At 42.5% G+C, this 19,431-nt stretch overlaps 1 protein-coding gene across 36 annotated transcripts in view; it reads right to left on the bottom strand.

The window, feature by feature from the left end:
* Window positions 1–19,431, bottom strand: part of CCDC138 (coiled-coil domain containing 138) — a 139,922-nt gene that overhangs the window by 114,660 nt on the left and 5,831 nt on the right. For 35 of the 36 annotated variants that reach the window (XR_010835289.1, XR_010835284.1, XR_010835283.1 and 32 more), the window contains 5 exons: window positions 13,719–13,877; window positions 10,821–10,940; window positions 7,812–7,889; window positions 7,595–7,702; window positions 4,928–5,092 (listed from right to left, as the gene is read on the bottom strand). Coding sequence is in view for 16 of the 36 variants with exons in the window: in XM_067006979.1 (XP_066863080.1) it covers window positions 4,928–5,092; window positions 7,595–7,702; window positions 7,812–7,889; window positions 10,821–10,940; window positions 13,719–13,877 (630 nt within the window). In the remaining 20 variants the exon portion in view is untranslated. The remainder of the gene's footprint in view (window positions 1–4,927; window positions 5,093–7,594; window positions 7,703–7,811; window positions 7,890–10,820; window positions 10,941–13,718; window positions 13,878–19,431) is intronic. The other variant, XR_010835300.1, reaches the window with a different exon arrangement.

Raw genomic sequence — 19,431 nt, 5'->3', positions numbered from 1 at the left:
CTAGTTTCATCCCGCTGGGATCAGAAAAGATATATACGGTCAGTCTTTTTAAATTTGCTAAGAGTTGCTTTGTGGCCTAATGTATAGTCTATCCCAAAGAACATTCCATGTGCCCTTGAGAAAAATGTATATTCTGCCACTGCTGGGTGAAATGTTCTGTATATGTCTGTTAGGTCTAACTAGTCTACAATGTTATTCAAGTCCTCTGTTTCATTTATGATCTTCTGTCAGATGTCCTATCCATTATGGGGTACTGAAGTCACCTAATACCAACCCCATGTGCTGCTATTTATTTCTCCCTCTAAGTCTGTCAATGTTTGCTTTATATACTCAGGAACACTAATGTTTTAGGCATAAATATCATTGTTATACTTTCTTGGTGAATTGATTCTTTCATCATACTAAAATATCCTTGTCTCTTGTAAGTTTTTGATTTAAGGTTTGTCTATTTTGTCTGAACCACCCTGCTCTCTTTTGGTTACTGTTTGCATAGATTATCTTTTTCTACACTTTTCACTTTCAGCCTGTATGTGTCCTTAGATCTACACTGAGCCTCTTATAGACAGCAAACAGTTCAATGCTGGGTTTTTTCCATCTATTCAGCCAGTCTTATTATGCCTTTTGACCTGGGAGTTTAATCTGTTTACATTTAAAGCGATTACTAGGAGGGAATGACTTGCTGTTGCCATTTTGTTAACCGTGTTGTTTGCCTTACGGCTTTTTGTTCATTTCTTCTTGTACTGCCTTCCTTCCTTTATGTTTCACTGATTTTTTTTGTAGTGATTTGCTCTCATTTGCTTCTCATTTCCTTTTGTGTAAAGTTAAAACAATTTTTTTTAAGTGATAAAAACTAAACTTCAGTTATACACCAAAACACTACTTTTCTACAGCTCCTCCACCCCACTTATATTATTGATGTGACAGATTACATCTTTATATAATGCATAATCCATTAACATAGATTTACAGGGTTTTTAAAATACTTTTGTCTTTTAAACTCCATGCAAGAATTAAAAGTGGACCAAACTTACAAGTTACTATATTTGTCCATGTATCTCCCTTTACTGTAAACTCTATAATATAGCTTCATGTGGCTGTTTAGTGTGCTTTAATTTCAAATGGAAGGACTCTCTTTAGCATTTCTTACAGGGCAAGTCTATTACTAATGAACTCCCTGAACTTCTGTTTGTCTGAAAAGTCTTAATTCCTCCGTCATTTCTGAAGGACAATTTTGCCAGATAATTGTATTCTTGGTTGGTGGGGTTTTTTTCTTTCAGTACCTTGTATATACCTCTCTCTGCCTTCAGGCCTGCGAAGTTTCTCCTAAGAAATCCACTGATCGAGCCATATCTCATTTTATTGTGCTTCGCTATATTGCACTTTGCAGATATTGCAGTTTTTATAAATTGAAGGTTTGTGACAATCCTGCATTGAGCACGTCTACTGGCACCATCTTTCCAGCAGCATTTGTTCACTTCCTCTGTGTCACATTTTGGAATTTTCACAATATTTCAAACCCTCCACCAGCAAAAAGATTATAACTTGCAAGCATTTTGAAAGGCATGTACAATTTTTTCTAGACATAAAGCTACTGCACACTTAATAGACTACATTACAGTGTAAACATAACTTCTATATGCACTGGGAAACCAAAAAATTCATCTGAATCGCTTTATTGCAATGGTCTGGAACCAAAACCACAGTATCTCCCAGGTGTGCTGTATTTTTACAAAAGCTCACTTGAATATGAAAAGTTACCTTTCTCTTGCTGATTACAAGAGTCTGTCTCTGACTTTCCACAGTTTAATTATAATGTGTCCCAGAGTGGGTTTTTTGGGGTTTATCCTAGTTGGAGTTTGTTAAGCTTCTTAAATTGCATATCCATTTATTTCCTCAGACTTGGGAAGTTTGGGGCCATTTTTTATTCAAATAATCTTCAAAAAATCCTCTGCCTCTTTCTCTCTCTTCTCTTTCTGGGTCTCCCACAGTGTATATGTTGATCCACTTAGCCCACCTGCTGGGGTTCTGCAAGTCCATCAGGTTTTCTTCAGTTTTCCCCATTCTCTCTTTTTTTGCTCCTCTGACTAATGACTTCAAATAACCTGTCTTCATCTTTGCTGATTCTTTCTTCTGCCTGATCAAGTCTGCTGCTGAGCCTCTCTAATGAATTTTTTCAGTTCAAATTATTATATTCTTCAGCTCCCAAATTCATTTGGTTCCTTCTTATAATTTCTATTTTTTGATATTTTCAGTTTGCTCACACTTCATTTTCCTAAGTTTGCTTAGTTGTCTATTTGTGTTCTCTTTTAGCTCACAGAACATCTTTAAGAGAGTTTTAAAGTTTTTTTTTTTTTTTGTCTGAAGTTCAGAGAGCTGTGTTTCCTTATAGTCGGTTTCTGGAGCTCTGTTTCATTCCTTTGATAGAGCCATACATCCCTTTTTCCTTGAATGCCTTGTGACTTTGTTCTGTTTTAATTTTGGCATCTGGAAAAAACCATAACCCCTCCCAGTCTTAACGAGTGGCTTCATGGAGGGGAAGACCTTCACCAACCAGCCCACCAGTCAGCTTGTTGTTCTGGGACCTCTCAAAACTTTTCTAGGGATGTGTCTTCTCTGGGCTTGTGTGTGTGCTTTAACTACACCTTGAAGCTGCAGATTACACTCCAGGTTGTACTGAATTACTCCTTTTGCAATTTCTTTGAAAATATTCCACCTACCTATTTCTGAGTCCCACAAGAAAAGCAGTCTTACTAAGGCATACCATACTCAGTTTGATCATCTTCTTAAATGTACCATACTTAGTCCCCAATGGCTTTTTGTGTTTTAAAATATTAAATCGATCTGCAAATGATAATGGGTCATGACTGTGATAAAATATACAACAAAGTGTCTCAGAAGTTCCCAGAGGCAACTGGTAGAGCCATTATTCTGCAGAAGTATTTTCACAGCTATACTAGCATTCTTAAAATAAATATAGGTGTCATCAAAGTAATTCAATACATGCTGTCAGAAAAAAGGCTTCATTATTTTAAAATCACAAATTGTACATACTCCTAAAAAGATCTGAATAGTTGCTTCTGTTGGCCACAAGTATATTCAGCTAAGTAATTCCTTAGTTTGGTACTATTTATCCTTCTCTTACTCTGTTAAAAGGCTATTAATAAGTTTTAACATTATTTTACCTTTATTAATATACCAGGGACCATATATTAAAAATATTTTAGTTAAAGATCTAGGCTCAACAAAAACTATACATCCAGACTAAGTTAATAAATAGCGAGCCTCACTTAAGGAGGATGACGAGAATCCCACGCCAAATATGCGCTCAACATTCTCCTCTTATGCCATTAACCTGAGAGAATATTGCATGAACATATTCCATTTGCTACAATTATTGATTGTTAGCCTTAAAATCCCAGGACTGCCCTATTGCATCTAGCTCTAACAAATGATATTTCTATACAAAACTTTAATACTGGAGGCCTTCCGAATTAGCAGCTACTTCTAAAGTGTGGTTAGATATAGACAGAATAGTTGATGCAGATGCTAAAGGAGACAAATTCTAAACGAAGATGTATTTGTTTCCCATTCCTGCCATAACAAATTACCACAATCTTACTGGTTTAGAGAACACAAATCTATCATCTCACAATTCTGTAGGTCAGAAGTGTGACTGAGTCTCAACCAGGTAAAATCAAGGTGTGGGCAGAGCTGAGTTCCTCCCTGGAGGCTGGGAAGGATCCCTGTTTTGCTCCTTTGGGTTACTGTTGTAGGATGGAGGTCCTCATTTCCTTGCTGGCTGTCATCAGAAGCTAACTCCTAGCTTCTAGAAGCAGTCTGCATTCCTTGCAAGCAGCTTGCATTCCTTAAATGACCCTCTTCCTCATCTTCAAAGCCACTGAGGATGTGAGGATACACTGAGTGTCTCACCTACTCTTCTGCCTCTTTTATCTGGCCTGAAGTGCTCATGTGACTGCTGGACCCACCCAGATCATCCTGATTAGTCTCTACTTGAGGGTCAGCTGATTAGTAACCTTAATTTACTTCTGCCATGTAAATGTGACACGGTGACAAGTTCCAGGGCTTAGGTTATGAACATCTCCAGGGCCATTATCCTGCCTAGCACAAAGAGCATTTAGAAGAAACTTTTTAGCTAAGGATGAAAACCGGAAATAATTTCCTCAAATGAAACCCTGGCCTGTATTTAATAATTTGTTAAACCAAACAAACAACTTCAGATATCCACTCTTCAGAGTTTTAATGTATTTCTTGTAGAAGGCAACCGTCAATCTCTAATGACAGTTTATACTGACTGGAAGTCCTGAGTATCAATATCCCAATTAATGTCTGTAATTTAAGAAACTGGTCATTTCTCTTTGTTAATGAGAAGCCCCTTGAAAATACTATTTAACCCTTCATGACAAAAGGCAAAATAAAATTATTTTAGTGACCGCAACTAGAGAAAAGCCCTCACATGGAAATGAAGACCCAACACAGCCATAAATAAATAAATAAATAAATAAATAAATAAATAAATAAATAAATAAAAAAGAAAGAAAGAAAGAAAGAAAAAGAATTTAAAAAAAAACAGAAAACAAAATTATTTTAGTGGGATTTGAATCCTAAAATTATGTGTATCAGGAATTGTTCCTATGACTGATTATCTGCCTAACGCTAATACACAATTATTTTGCCATTTTTGGAGTAGGTTTTCAATTTCTGGTCTGCCTTTAAAAAGAAATTCCCATGATGTTACAAAAAATATAAGTATGAATTAATTTGAATTAAGTCTGAAATGAATCTTTTTAGAACTATCGGTACAATCAACTTTCTATCAAATATACTTTCAATATTTTTTCTCTTATAAAATGTACCATTTTTCAATCTTCGTGTCTACTGAGTCATATATTTCAAATTAAAAACAAACCTTCACACACTTCTCCTGAATATCATTTCTCTGAGAAGCAAATGTGGGTAGTGCCTTTTCACCATCCATTCCAGATTCCTCATGTTTCAATTTGCTGAGGTGATGATCCGAAATCCAGTCCATCAAGACAGTTAAAAGTTCATAAACTTGTCCATTAAGTGGTACCTATATGCAAAGAAACTAAATCAAGCACTTCTTTCAATTCACAGCCTCCTAAAACTTCAAAGCCAAGTTTTAAATTTGGTAAGTGATTATGGCATAATTTATCTAAAGCACTAAAACATGTATTGGATGACAAAGCTTCTCCAAATGAAAGAAATTCCAAATCAAATATCTCTAATTAATATTAGAAACATGTTAAATGCTGGCTGACAGAAGGGGAGAAATCCACCATAACAAGGAAATTGAAAGAACTGCACCTTATAACCAAAAGAGAGAATTTTCATTAAAATTCTTTACCCAAGTTTGATAATGGAGAAGAGTAAAACTGGCCTTAACCTGAGCATGAACCACCATAACTAATAGATTTTAACAAATTTAAAGGTCTCAAAAGCTGAACAATTTCCACCATGAAACTTCATATCTTCTTTTTCCCAAAAAAGTTGTTTTCCTTTACACCATAACATTCTATAAATAGGGTATGAAAAATTTTTCCTGGAAACCCTGCTCTCTGAGAGTCTACCAAAATGGGAGGAAAATAAGAACAAACTGCCGTTAAAAAAAATTATAAATTCAACTAATAAACTGATTTCCGTGTTCCTTCAAATCACTTTTAGTCAATTTAATTCAACATTTATCACACATGTTCCTTACAGCAACTATGCTAGATTTAATTTTAGACAGAGAAATACAAAAGCAAATTAATAAAAAGGCAAAATTAAGCAGACAGCAATCCACAAAAACAGAATCAGATGAATGAAAACAAAGTTATACTATTCTGACCAAGAGTCACTTTTAACATTCTCAATTTTCTTCAGATAGGAACTTTTGATGAAAACTGCAATCATCTTGGCTAACCTGAGTATAAATCTCTACTTTTTCCAATCAACTTTTTTTTTTTTAAATAAAAAACTTTTTTCATGGGACTTCCCTGGTGGCGCAGTGGTTGGGAATCTGCCTGCTAACACAGGGGACACGGGTTCGAGCCCTGGTCTGGGAAGATCCCACATGCCGCAGAGCAACTAAGCCCGTGCGCCACAACTACTGAGCCTGTGCTCTAGAGCCTGCCAGCCACAACTACTGAGCCCATGTGCCACAACTACTGAAGCCTGTGCACCTAGAGCCCGTGCTCCGCAACAAGAGAAGCCACCTCAGTGAGAAGCCTGCGCTCCACAACGAAGAGTAGCCTCCGCTCGCCACAACTAGCGAAAGCCTGCGCGCAGCAACAAAGACCCAACGCAGCCAAAAATAAAATAAATTAATTAATTTTTAAAAAATTGTTTTTTTCACAGCCAACATCCATTACAGGAAAAAGGTGGTGGGGGGGAGTTAAATACGACCTTTTCCAACCACTAAACCCTCTGCACACAGCCGGGGCCTCGTAGGGGTGAGGGCAGGCGGGGCGGCCCCAGGCTGGGGCAGCCCCACTGGGAGCGCAACATGGAGCCCAGGAGGGGTCCCTGCAGGTCAGAATGGGGCCCCGGGCCTGCAGCCCCCGGGAGAGCCATGCGGTTGGTGCCGCCGCCCTCGCTGTGGCCGCCGTGCTCCTCCTGGATGAGACGCGGAGGCCGGGCCAGCGATGCTGTGGGCTTGGCTCCCTCCCCGCCCCATGTGACAGCCCACCCCGAGCTGACCTCCCACTGCCGGTGCCGGAGGGAACGCAGGCCGGGTCCTCTGCGCTCTCAGCAGCACGGCCCAGAGCCGCGGCACCTCCCTGCTGATACCCCGCAGCACCGCCAAGCGGGGGACCCTGGAGCTCAGCACAAGCAGCTCCCTCAGGCCTGGCCCTGCAGATGGACAAGGGCCCGGGCCTTCCGTCGAGGAGGTCCTGTGCGTGGACCCCTGCACAGGACTGGGAGCGCGGAGGCTCCTGCTCGATCCGGTCCTGCCGCACCGCGCCGGCCCGTCCCAGGCCAGACGGTGCCCGTCCCACAGCAGTTGCTGGGGCTCTGCTGCTGGGGTTCCCATTGCCGTCCTTAAACAGGGCCACACACACACACCCCCGCTCACTTTATGAAAAACTAGAGCACTTATCAAAACCAGTGAGGTATCACTACCCACCCACTAGAAACGTCCAAATGAAAAAGACTGAAAACACCAAATGTTTTTTGGTGCCATAAAACTTGACAGCAAACTTTTTAGCGAAGTTGTCATACACACATTGCTAGCAGGAGTATGAATGGTACAACGACTTTGGAAAACTGGCAGTTGCCCCAAAAGTTAAACATAGCTCTACCTTATGACCCAGAAACTCCAGTCTTGGCTGTATTTCCAAGAGGAATGAAAACACATGTCCCCAAAAAGCATACACATGAATAGGCTTAGCAGCTAAATGTTTTGTTTTGTTTTTGCAAACAAAAGCGTATCTGAAATAGTACAGCGATACTTTTCTACAAAGAAATTATCACAGTGGATCCTTTCACACCAAGAAGAATGTCTGCTAAAGGGAAAGGAAAAATAAGGAAGAGAAAAATGTCCTGGCTTTCCAATGGAGAAATCATATCATACCTTATGAGGTTTTGAAACTGGTACTTTTTCCTGTTTTAAACTCTTTGCTTCGTGAGCGGCGTGGGGATTTCCTCTCAATCTCTGTATTGTCATAAACTCATACTTCCTCTGGGACAGTACATATCGTGAATTAAAAAAATTATATTAAAAGTGAGGAAGTCCAAAGGCAGCCATTTTAAATTTCACTTGTGTCTCAAGAGAAGAGCAGGTACCTTACCTGTAAATTATCTAAACGAGCTTGAACTCTTTTAGCCTGCACCTCCAACTTCCTGTTTTCTTCACTTACTTCATTTAACTAAAGTAGGAAAACATTAGATATTTCATTAGAAACCTCAAGCCAATTTCCTACTAAAGTCTTCCCAGTGTACTATCTTATCTAGTCTGTGTTAGCAAGCAACATAACGTAACAGACAGAGGTAGCATCCATGATTAAAGATCACAGCTAAAACCGCCATTTGGTCCTAAAACATTAAGAGTTTCTAAGAAAGTTTACTTCATTCTATGAAAAAAGAGCAAGTCTCCTAACATCTTACACATATACATTTTAATAGGAAACATCTTTTAGTTGAACTTTTTATTGAACTATAATGTATGTACAGAAAAGTGTACAAATCATTAAATATCACCGTAACGAATTACTGGGATTGGAGTAAATCTATCTGTTAATTTAGGAAAACTGACATCTTTACCATATTGAGTCTTCTCATCCCTGAACATAACACAGCCTTTAACTTATTTTGGTCCTCTTCAGTTGCTTTTAGTAACATTTTGCATTCTTCAGTATGCATGTTTTATACATGTATAATCTTTCTTTAGATTTATTCCTGGATAGCCAATGCTTTTTGATGCTACTACCCATAGTATCTTTCAATAAACATTCACTACTTGATTATTGTTGATATACAGGAATACACTTGACGTTTTATATACTGAATTTATACCCAAAGATTCTCCTAAATTTGTTTAATTTTAATAACTTATCTGTATGCTCACTCGGAGACTTACTACATCTGTGCATAATCATGTCATCGGAGGATAATTCTCATTTCTTCCTTCCGTACCCTGACTTTCCTCTCCTCACTGCGCTGACCAGGACTCCAGCACAAAGTCCAACAAAACAGTAACAGTGAGAGCACCTTTATCTTGCTCTGATCGCAAGGGAAAAGATTTCAATAACTTACATTACGTGTGATTCAGAAGTTGGTTTTCTTTTTTTTGTAGATAATCTACGAGAATTAAGTTCTCTTCTATTACTAGTTATTATCTTTGAGTTGGTGCTGAATTTTAAATCAAGGAATTATATGATTTTTCTCCTTTTATCAGATGATGTGTTAATTTTCAAATGATAAACGACCCTGTATTCCTGGACTAAGTACACTGAGTTGTATTACACTTGTTGAGTACCTCTGGATTCAATTTGCTGATATTAAAAATTTCTGCATCTGTACTCATGGGAGGCTGGCTTGCATTTTTTTCTTCTTGTAATGTTCTTGACAGGTTCAGTTTCAAGGTTATGCTGGCCTCATACAACAAGAAAGGGAGCATTTCTCTTTGTCTGTTTATGTAAATAAGGTACACGATGTTTCCTCCTTAAAAGTTAGCCGTTAGTCTGACTGCTCCTTCTTTGAAGGTAAGGTGTCTTATTTTTCTCTGATTTTATCTTTATCTAAAGTCTTCGTGTCTTAAAATAGCGTGCCTATATGGTTTTCCTCAATATTTACCCTGCTTAGGGTTAACAGAATTTCTTAGAATCGATAGGTTGGCATCTTTCACCAGCTTTGGATATCACCTCTTCACATATTACATTTCTGCCTTATTAACTACTTTTGGAACTCCCGTGTTAAGATTCTTCATTATGTCCCACATGCCTCTCTTGTGAATTTTCCAACCTTTCTCCACTCCTATCAATAGGTTCATACTCGTAATAATGCACACTTCCCGTCACCATACACTCATCCAACACACGCAAGATTATCAAGGATTATATCCACCTAAGAGACAGGTATGGGCAACAATGCACCTATACTAGCAGTTAAAGAAACCCTTCTCGAAAAAGAGTGCTCGCCTGAGACTGTGATGGGAAAAAGCAGTCTCTCCAGGATAAGGAGGCTTCTAGACAACAGTGAGTCAAGGTCACATGCTAACTGTGGGAGGTTAGACCTGATTCAGAGAAGCCAGAGCATCAGGTCAAGTGAGAGATGGGGGACCTAGTTATCACCGCCAAGGGGAAAGGTTGTAACAAGTAGTGAAGAGCACACAGCCAGCCAAGGGATTCCAGGAGCCCGGTTCTCTCTCAGAGTACGAGCTCACCAACACGCTGGAATCCACGAAGTTCCCCAGCCCAAGGCCTTAACCACGAAAGTGACAAGCTTTGGCCGCTTCTGCTCATCTACGCGTCCCTCCCCACGAACACACACAATTACTCTCCTGTCCCTCTTCCACAGAGCCCTTCACTTTCACACCTTGCGGGCAAAAACGGGCAAAGGGAAGTGAAAAAAAAAAAAACAAAACTCGTAAGAATTTGGTGCAACTTGAGTATTATTAAGCAGAGAGCTAAACCACAGCACTTACATACGTAACAGCCGTGCAATGTGACACGGTGGGCGTGAGCTCACACTCCCCGGCACGGGATCAGCACAGCACAGACACTCCAAAAATAAAGAGTGCTGTGTAACCACAGGTGCAAGAACAGCACAAAGCTACAAATCAGCGCCTCAAGTACCCAGATTAGCAGGTTTTCTTTCGTTTGTTTTTAATCTAGTCATTGATCTTAACAGTTTAAAAAATTTCAAGTTGTTAAACATCTCAGCTGGTCGTCAGAACAGATGATGAGAAACCAAGAGCTTAAGAATACTTCATTTAGGGCTTCCCTGGTGGCGCGGTGGTTGGGAGTCCGCCTGCCGACGCAGGGGACGCGGGTTCGAGCCCCGGTCCGGGAGGATCCCACGTGCCGCGGAGCGGCTGGGCCCGTGAGCCACAGTCGCTGGGCCTGCACGTCTGGAGCCTGTGCTCTGCAGCGGGAGAGGCCGCAACGGTGAGAGGCCCGCGTACCGCAAAAAAAAACTACTTTATTTATATTTGGAAGTATTTTATAATAAAGCTAACAAATAAAGATAATTAAGGTTTTCCCTAGCCAGAATATGTTCTAAGATTTTGACTTACAGCTTGTTAATCTACATGGTTCTAAGAATGTCTTAAAATCTAATATAGATAAAACAGGTCTTACCTGTTTTTTTAAGCTATCATTCAGTTCTTTCAATGCATCAAAAGAAGACCTTAGCCTCCTGCTTTCTTTATTTCTTTCCTTAAGAACTTCAGTTAAGTGCTCCACTTCTGCATCATGTTGCTAGGAGGGAAAAAATACAGATTCTATGTCACTAATACCACTGAATATATATTAATTAAAAATTAAAACTCCTTGAATCACACAGACTTTAATCAGTGTATTTAAGCAAAACGACTAATACTGCAAATGATTTATAAAAACTGTATAATCAACCAAACTAATAACAAAGCATGGAAAGCATACGTTAAATACCTATTAAAACATGTCACACAAATTAATTAGCAATAAGGCTACTTTCTGCTTCTGCTCAGAAAAATCCACAACAGAAACACACTGAAATAATTTCTATTTGACATCACGGAATGATAAAACAATGAAGCATTTCTGATCCTGTCCAAGAGACTAGTTAATCATTCATAGCTTTGTGAATTAAAATTTAAGGTTTAAATTACCCTTGTGGAGTAGAAGAAATATTCCACAGACAGAACAAACTAATTTCTTGTTCTCATAAATTAGCTAAAATTGTACATCTCAAAAAACTTAAATACATAATAAAATTTCCTGAGCCCCAAACTATTCGACTTTCCTTAACCAGTTTTATAAATGATTAAAATCAATTTTCCCTCTAATTCCATTTAAATGAGAGCACTTTTAGATTTAAATTGTGAATACTTATATAGTTTCTTTCACCTCTTACTCTCAAATTTATGTGTAATGTATTAAAATGAGCAAGTTTCCACAGGAAATCAAGAAACTGAGTTAATTTCCTTCTTTCAAGTCATCATCGAGGTTCCATTAAAATAAAGCAGTTAGCTTTATACTTATTACAAATAGCAAACAGACACACCCAAAGAGAAAAACATCAAGGCTAAAACTGGGATGGGGAGTGCTGAGAATCCAAGGATTCATTCTTTTGCCCTGTTTAAAAATTCAAGCTTGTGGAAAAAATTAGCTTTATGCAACCTTATTATTACATTAAATGACTCCTTAAATAACTTAGGATATGGTCACAAATACTACATGTATTTTAAAAATTTGATTAACTTTCTCACTGTACAAATCTTCCACCTCCAGAAGAGATTAAAAATGTTATGACATGGGTTCCATTTCCAGAGGGATAAGCCCACTGCACTCTGCTTCTCTTACCGATTACAACTAAAGACCATACACAAAACGCAACTACCTAAGGAATGTCAAAGGGAAACAAAAGCAGGGAATAGTTGAAAGGAGGAAAAACCTGGAGAAGAAACCATCAAGGGGCTGAAGTTTCCTGGGTTTCGTTTCTCCCTTGCAGTCTTGCCCCAGAGCAGGCCCCGGACACTGCTAATAGGAGAGAAACTGCTTTTCAGGGCGGGAAACCAGGAAGAGGGGACCCCACGAGCCAAGCAATGTGCTCAAATCTGGATCAGCCCTGAGCCGGCGAAAGCAGCAGAGCAAAGGGGCAGAGACAGGAGTTCAGTTTAAAAACAGCCCCACTGCACGTAGGCACTTTAAAGACCCAGAGCATTAGAGCAAAGGCTGAGAACCCCCAGCGGTGCCTGCATGACAGGCTCCAGCGCAACAGCACAGGCTCTGGAAACCGAGCGAGGGGGGCACAGCCCCCACAGTGAGAAGACACTCAGCCTCAACCCACTGGGCTCACTGCTTAAGAAATAAATACATACAACCCACATTCTCCAGAGTGTTCTGAAAGGATCCAGAATCTATACAAAATTAATAATATCCAAAAGGCCCCGAAGACAATCCCAAACTCACTGCACATACAAAGAACCAGAAAAATGTGATTAGGTTTCAAGAAAAATGCCAACCCTTAGGTGATCTAGAGGGGGATTTTTAACTGAATTCCAAATGCCGATGAATGCAAATGGAAAGACAGAAATTCTCATGAGAAAAATTGAAAATAACTGGAAAATTTAGAACTTTAAAATGCCAGAAATAAAAAAATTCTCGAGACGAGCTCAATTGCAACATGGAAATGAAAGCAGCAGCTGTGACCCCGTGATCAAATCTGAAGGACGCACAAGAAAAGGACTGGAGAGAGGAACAGCCTCAGAAACCTGCGGGGTGACAGCAAAGTGGTGGGGGGAGGGTGCTTGCTGGGGGGTGCGGGGAGGTGGGGGGACGGATAGCTACGAGGAGCACGTGGGAACTCTGGGGGCCGGGACTGCTCTTCTTCTTGATCACGGCACCCATCGCGAGACCGCACGCGCTTTCAAAACAAACAGTTAATTCTCCTCTATATAAGTTACACGTTTAGTAGCCCATCTCTCGATATGAAACAAAGAACAATACCGTACCACCTACCTGACAGTCTCGATTAAAAATATTTAATCTGAATATAAACATTAGGAAACAATCAGGCAAATACAGAATAAGACACACTCTTTAAGACTACAGGTCAAAAGTCTTCAAAGAAAAGCCTCAGAAAAAGCAAAAATGGTGACGTGGATTGCTCTAGATCCAGAGAAACCAATGAGATTTGCCTGCATTTTGTCTAGTTTCTTGATCAGAGAACAAAACAAAAAGCAATAAAAGACAATTCGGGGACCCACTGGGAAAGTGAGCGTGGACTGTGTATGTATTTTAAGTTAAATTACATAATTAGCACTCACTTCCGGCTCAGGAGTGGTGTGGACAACACCCTCATTCAGAGGCGATGCATAGCGTGGAAGAAGGACTTAGGGTGCTGGGTCTTGATTTTTGCAAAATCCACCTTCAACTGGTCCAGGAGATAACGTGAGGGCCGGGAGGCTGAGCAAATGTGCAAATGCGAATGAGCAGGGAGCCCAAACAGGAGGAGAAGGGCCCTGCACGCTCAAGTCAGCGCTATGCGCTTACCTCCTTCAAGATCTGGAACCTTGTAAGAACCTCTTCTTTGACACCTTTCATTTTATTCAAGGCACTTTCATGTCTGAAAAGCAGCTCTTCTCTCTCAGCCAGAAAACGTTCTCGCTTTTGAAGCTCCTCAGCAAATGCCTGTTGAGCTGCTGTTTCACACTGTATGGAAAGGGCAGAGTTTAGTGTTTTTCAGAAGCACACGCACCAGCGGTACAAGTGAGAGTCTCATTCACCGAGATGGCGGCTCCATCGAACGGCGTTTCGGATGCACGGGACCAAGTGAGCGCAGACGTGGCAACAGCCAGACCGGCGTGCAGGTGACCCTGTGCTGTGCAGGATCCACCAGTGAGATTCCACCGTGAGGACTCGAGAGAATCTGGGGTGCAAGCAAGGTGAGCACCGCGGAGCTCCCCGCGCCTGCCGGGGTGCCCTCCCCCCCTCCCCTTCCCATCGCCTGGGCTGCCCCCCAGCCACCTTCGCTGCCCCGACCCCACCAGCTGAGCTCCCCTGGAGAAGGAAGCCTCACACCTGAAGAGGCGCTCCCCTGCCGGCCCAGAAATCCTCTCCCACCTCCCCGCACTCCCCACGTGCCTATGCAGACCTCCTCCCCCCTCCCCCCTGAATCCATCACCTCCTCCCGCCCCTGTGCAGGCAGCCTGGTCTCTGCCTTCACGGGGAAGGGAAGGCAGCGCGAGGACGAGGACGCAGCCTTACAAAGGGAGGCCGGCCTGGGGACACTGCTGCCACTCGGGGCTCTACTATTTCTAACACTCCTGTCCCACCAGAACTCAAATCTCTCTGGATGCCGCCCACCGGCCTCCCCTCCTCACAAACTTCTTTAAAGTGTTGTCTACGTTTGCTGAGCCCTCTTGACATCCCAGTCACTCCTCGACGACCTACCGATACTTTGATCTGGCCTCAACCCACGTCCCCTACTGAACCAGCTGCCCGATCACTGAACCCGCAGGCCCCGCTCCAGCCCTGGTCTCACGCATCACACTCTGGTCCCTGCCTTCCTCGCCTCCCTGACACCACCTGCTCCGGGTCCCCTCTCCCCGCCGCCCGCGGGCTCTGCTCCCTCCACCGCGGCTCCCCAAGACTGGGGATTAAGCGGCCTTCCTCCTCCATACTTTCTCTGCTTGCTTCCATCCACCCAGGGGCTGAAAGCACTGCGTACGCAACTCACTGCTTCCAAACTGCGGTGCTCAGCTCTTTCTCCCAAGCTCCAGACTCAAGTCCAAACTGCCTATTAACATCTCCACCTGTGCGCTTTCAGGTGGCACAAAACACTCCCGTCCAAAACTGAAATCAATTAGCCATCAGGGGAGTGCAAATCAGAACCACGAGACAGCACTTCACACCCACTAGGATGGCCAGGATCAAAAAGACAGAGAGAAACCGAAGCCCCTGTGCAGCACTGGGGGGATGTAAAAGGGTGCAGCCGTTCTGGAAAGCGGTTTGACGGGTCCTCAAAAAGTGAAACACGCGGGGCTACCGTACAACCCGGCAATTCCACACCCAGGAGAGATGAAGGCGTATGTCCACACAAACCTTAAACACGAGCGTTCACAGCCGCATTAGTCCTAAGAGCCAAAAAAGTGGAAACAACCCGAATGTCCACCAACTGATGAATGGATAAAGAAAACGCAGAACAGCCTTATAATGGAATATTATTCAACAAGAAAAAGGAACAAAGTACTGTACATGCTGCAACATGGATAAACCTTGAACATACCATGCTAAGTGAAAGAAGCCAGTGACCTCATGCTCACATGAAACATACTTGCTACATATTTATATGGAAAATCCAAAACAGGCAAACCCATCGAGACGGAAAGTAGATCAGTGGTGACCTAAGGCGGAGGCGAGCACGGGGAGACAGGAGGAGAGATACGCAATGGGTAAGGGAGTTTCTTACCGGGATAATGAAAATATTCTAAAATTGGCTGGGGTGACGGCCAGTGTAACTCTTTGAGTATACTAAAAACAAATGAATTGCACACTTAAAAAAAAAACTTAAAGAGGCCCTTCCACCATGTGACGACACAGCAAGAGGATGCTGTCTATCAACCTGGAAGCGGGCTCTCATCAGCCCCTGACCTGCTGCTTCCTGCTGTGCTTGGCAGGCCCTGTGAAGGTACACCTCCCCCCTCCCTTTCCTGGGATGGGCCACGTTCAGGCTCTCCCCTGACCACCAGCTGTGGACGCGGACGCTTTCTGCACAGGACCAGCCTCCCCTCTGAACACCCAGCAAGGCCTCAGTCCCAGCGGTTCCTGAGGCAGGCGGACGAAGCCCTCAGAGGGACGGGTTCTACTACAACCACTGGCAGAGGCCCCATAATCAGTCAACCACTGGCAGAAACCTGCTGGAACCTTGTCATCTTAGCAGACGATGAAAGCCAGAAAATTCTAATATGGTGCTCATGCTGTCTGATTAACAAGGAACCACAGAATCCTGGAGAATTGAAACTGAACTCCTGGACACAGGTTTGTTACCTCGCGTAGTCTCAAGGTCTTTAGGTTTGCACTGTAGATTACTATCCTGGTTGGCTGAAAAATACGGTTTTATCATTAGTGTCTGAACTCAGAGAGGATCACGTTAAAGGAGTCCACACGCAAAGGCAGAAAATACAAACTACAACATCACTGAGACACCCATCAGATCACGGGGAAAAGAGAGCACCAGGATGCTGCCGACAGGAACCCCTGGAGGGCCGCGTGGTGCCCTTCCCCACGGGTTAGGCAGCGAACAGAGCTGCCTGCTGGGCACGCTCCATCTCGTTGTGCATCTACACAGAAAGAGATAAAGTCCCGGTGGTTCATTCACAGGCTGGAATACAAAATGGCAATTACAATGAATGAACTAGATCTCCATTTGCCACATACGTGAATCTCAAACATGTAATAATAATGAAGCGAGGGAAGTTGTGAAAAGATACCCAAAATGTGTCATTACATAAAATTCTAAAACACTCAAAAACAATGCATACATACGAATACATAAAGGGTTTAGTTAAAGCATAATAACATAAACATAATAGAAACAAAATAAAACATATAAAGTATAATAGAAGGCTTCCCCGGTGGCACAGTGGTTGAGAATCCGCCTGCCGATGCAGGGGACGCGGGTTCGTGCCCCGGTCCGGGAAGATCCCACGTGCCGCGGAGCGGCTGGGCCCGTGAGCCGTGGCCGCTGAGCCTGCGCGTCCGGAGCCTGTGCTCCGCGACGGGAGGGGCCACAACAGTGAGAGGCCCGCGTACCACAAAAAAACAAAAAACAAACAAAAAAAAAACCAAAAAAATACCATAACAGAAATGATCCACACTGGCTTTAGGGAAGGGCTTTACCCTGGGAAGGGAGGAAATGGGATGGGAGACGGGTGCTTCATCTGTAATTGAAACGCTTTACTTCTTTAAAAACATCAAATAGAAATATTAATAAAATGTTAATATACTTAAAATACGGGCAACAGGCACACTGCTGATGTTTTTCTACATGTTGTATTTTATAAATAAAACTTTTAAAAACTAAAATACAGGGACTTGGGCTTCCCTGATGGCGCAGTGGTTGAGAGTCCGCCTGCCGATGCAGGGGACGCGGGTTCGTGCCCCGTCTGGGAGGATCCCACGTGCCGCGGAGCGGCTGGGCCCGTGAGCCGTGGCCGCTGAGCCTGCGCGTCCAGAGCCTGTGCTCCGCAATGGGAGAGGCCACAGCAGTGAGAGGCCCGCGTACGGAAAAAAATAATAATAATAATAAAATAAAATAAAATACAGGGACTTCCCTGGTGGTCCAGTGGTTAAGACTCTGTGTTTCCACTGCAGGGGGCACGGGTTTGATCCCAGGTCAGGAATAATAAGATCCTGCATGTCACGTGGTGCAGCCAAAAAATACAACATTAGAAAAGAAAACAAATAAAAGAACCAAAATACAGCGTTACCTAGTAAAATAAAGAAAATGAAGAAATTATTTCCTGCACAGAAAGTTAGAATTTTTTTTAAAAAATGAAATTAATTAATCCTCTCCTTCTCTAGTTTTGTTCCCTATCTCAGCAAAAAGCAGCCCATTTCCAATACCCAAAAAACTGACCTGCGTTTCTCCCTGAGCTACAAGCCTACTGCACATCTCCCAAATTGAAACAATCTCCAAGACCTTGTGATCCCACCTCTTAACTATGCTTAGAGTCCCCCCGGCTCCTCTCCACCCCCAGGGCCCTCACCCCCGCCCAGCGCACTGCTCCTACCTCTTCACACGGCACCCGCCCCAGCCCTCACCTACGGACCGCTTGAGACCTGGATCTCCATTTAACGCTCGAACCTGATCCATTCCAGATGAAAATCTCGATCTTTCTCCCTAAATCCATTCTTCCTCCAAGTAGGACAAAGCAGAAACGCGGGAATCATCCTCAACACCTTATTCTCTCTGCACCGCATCCAACACATTACCCCAAGTCCAAAGTAAATCTCCAATCTACTCACTTCTGTTTCTCTGCCGCCATCCCAGTCCGAGTCACCAGTATCCCTCACCGGGACCACCGCAGTAGAATACCCTATCTAGGCTATCAACTTCCACACCCGTCCCCTCCAGTCCATTTATTTAAGCAGCTCTGCAGAGTCACCTGCTACATTTCCCTTGAATGAGTGTCACCAGGCCTCAGGGGCTTCTCACACCAGAACGTCTGTCTACTACGGACCTTTTTCACTGGGCTAAACGCTACCCAACCTTCAGCGTCTGACTTCAAGGTTATTTTCTTAGAAATACCTTGCCTGGTCTCTCAGTCAACTCCAATCAGGTGTTCATATTATATTATTCACTAAAATTTGTACAACTGTAAGTACATGGGCACTTATGCATCACTTCTAATAAGCTATGCATGGCAAAGACCATATACTCTATTTACTTCTATATACTCAGCACTTAGCATCAAAAAGCATATTAACAGGTGTTCAAATATTTGTTGAATGAATGATATCACACAGCATAACAAAAATGTATATTTAATGACAACACGATAAAAGACCACAAAGTAGTTTTTAAAATCAGATTAAACTGCAGATTAATTAAACCAGATTAACCCACTGTACTTCATTTTTTAAATTAAATATTTATATCTTTATTGTGTTTGCTACACATGATAGCTATGTCCTTAGAACCCTTACTCTTTTTTACCCTGTAAAGTACGGTCGAAGGCATCTTCCTAACACACTGGCTTCACCCTGGGGCTCCTTGGCCTGAGCTGTCAGCACCTTCTCTCCGACAGGCTGGTGACCCACAACCTGATAAAGCCTCCTTCCACAGGGTCTCCCTCCAACTCCTGTACCGAGAACGCCTGCCCTGCTCCTCCCCTCCTGACCCTCTGCCTCTCTGTCAAGTTACCACACTAAGTCTCTCCCCGAGCTTTCCCCCAGAGATTTTTGGCCAAAATAATCTTCTGAAATGCTACAGTAATTATAATCTGAATTATTTGGACAAAATGATACTGGCTTTTAAAAAAATGTTTATTTCACGTGTATAAAAATATAACATATTTCCAACTAGAAGAATTTCACACAGAAACTGTTATTACATATATTTCTGCTTCCTCCTGTACCCCCACATAGTGGATGCTTGAGAAAGACATGAATTACATCCTTTAGAGACAAAGAAGATAAAGGCCACTGTTCTGAAATGAATTCTGGTGAGAGCTGACGGGAGAACTTTTCACATATAGGTATT

Source organism: Kogia breviceps, chromosome 11, assembly GCF_026419965.1.
Source record: "Kogia breviceps isolate mKogBre1 chromosome 11, mKogBre1 haplotype 1, whole genome shotgun sequence".
NCBI classification, from domain to species: Eukaryota; Metazoa; Chordata; class Mammalia; order Artiodactyla; family Physeteridae; genus Kogia; species Kogia breviceps.
This window is presented reverse-complemented; position numbering and strand designations above follow the sequence as displayed.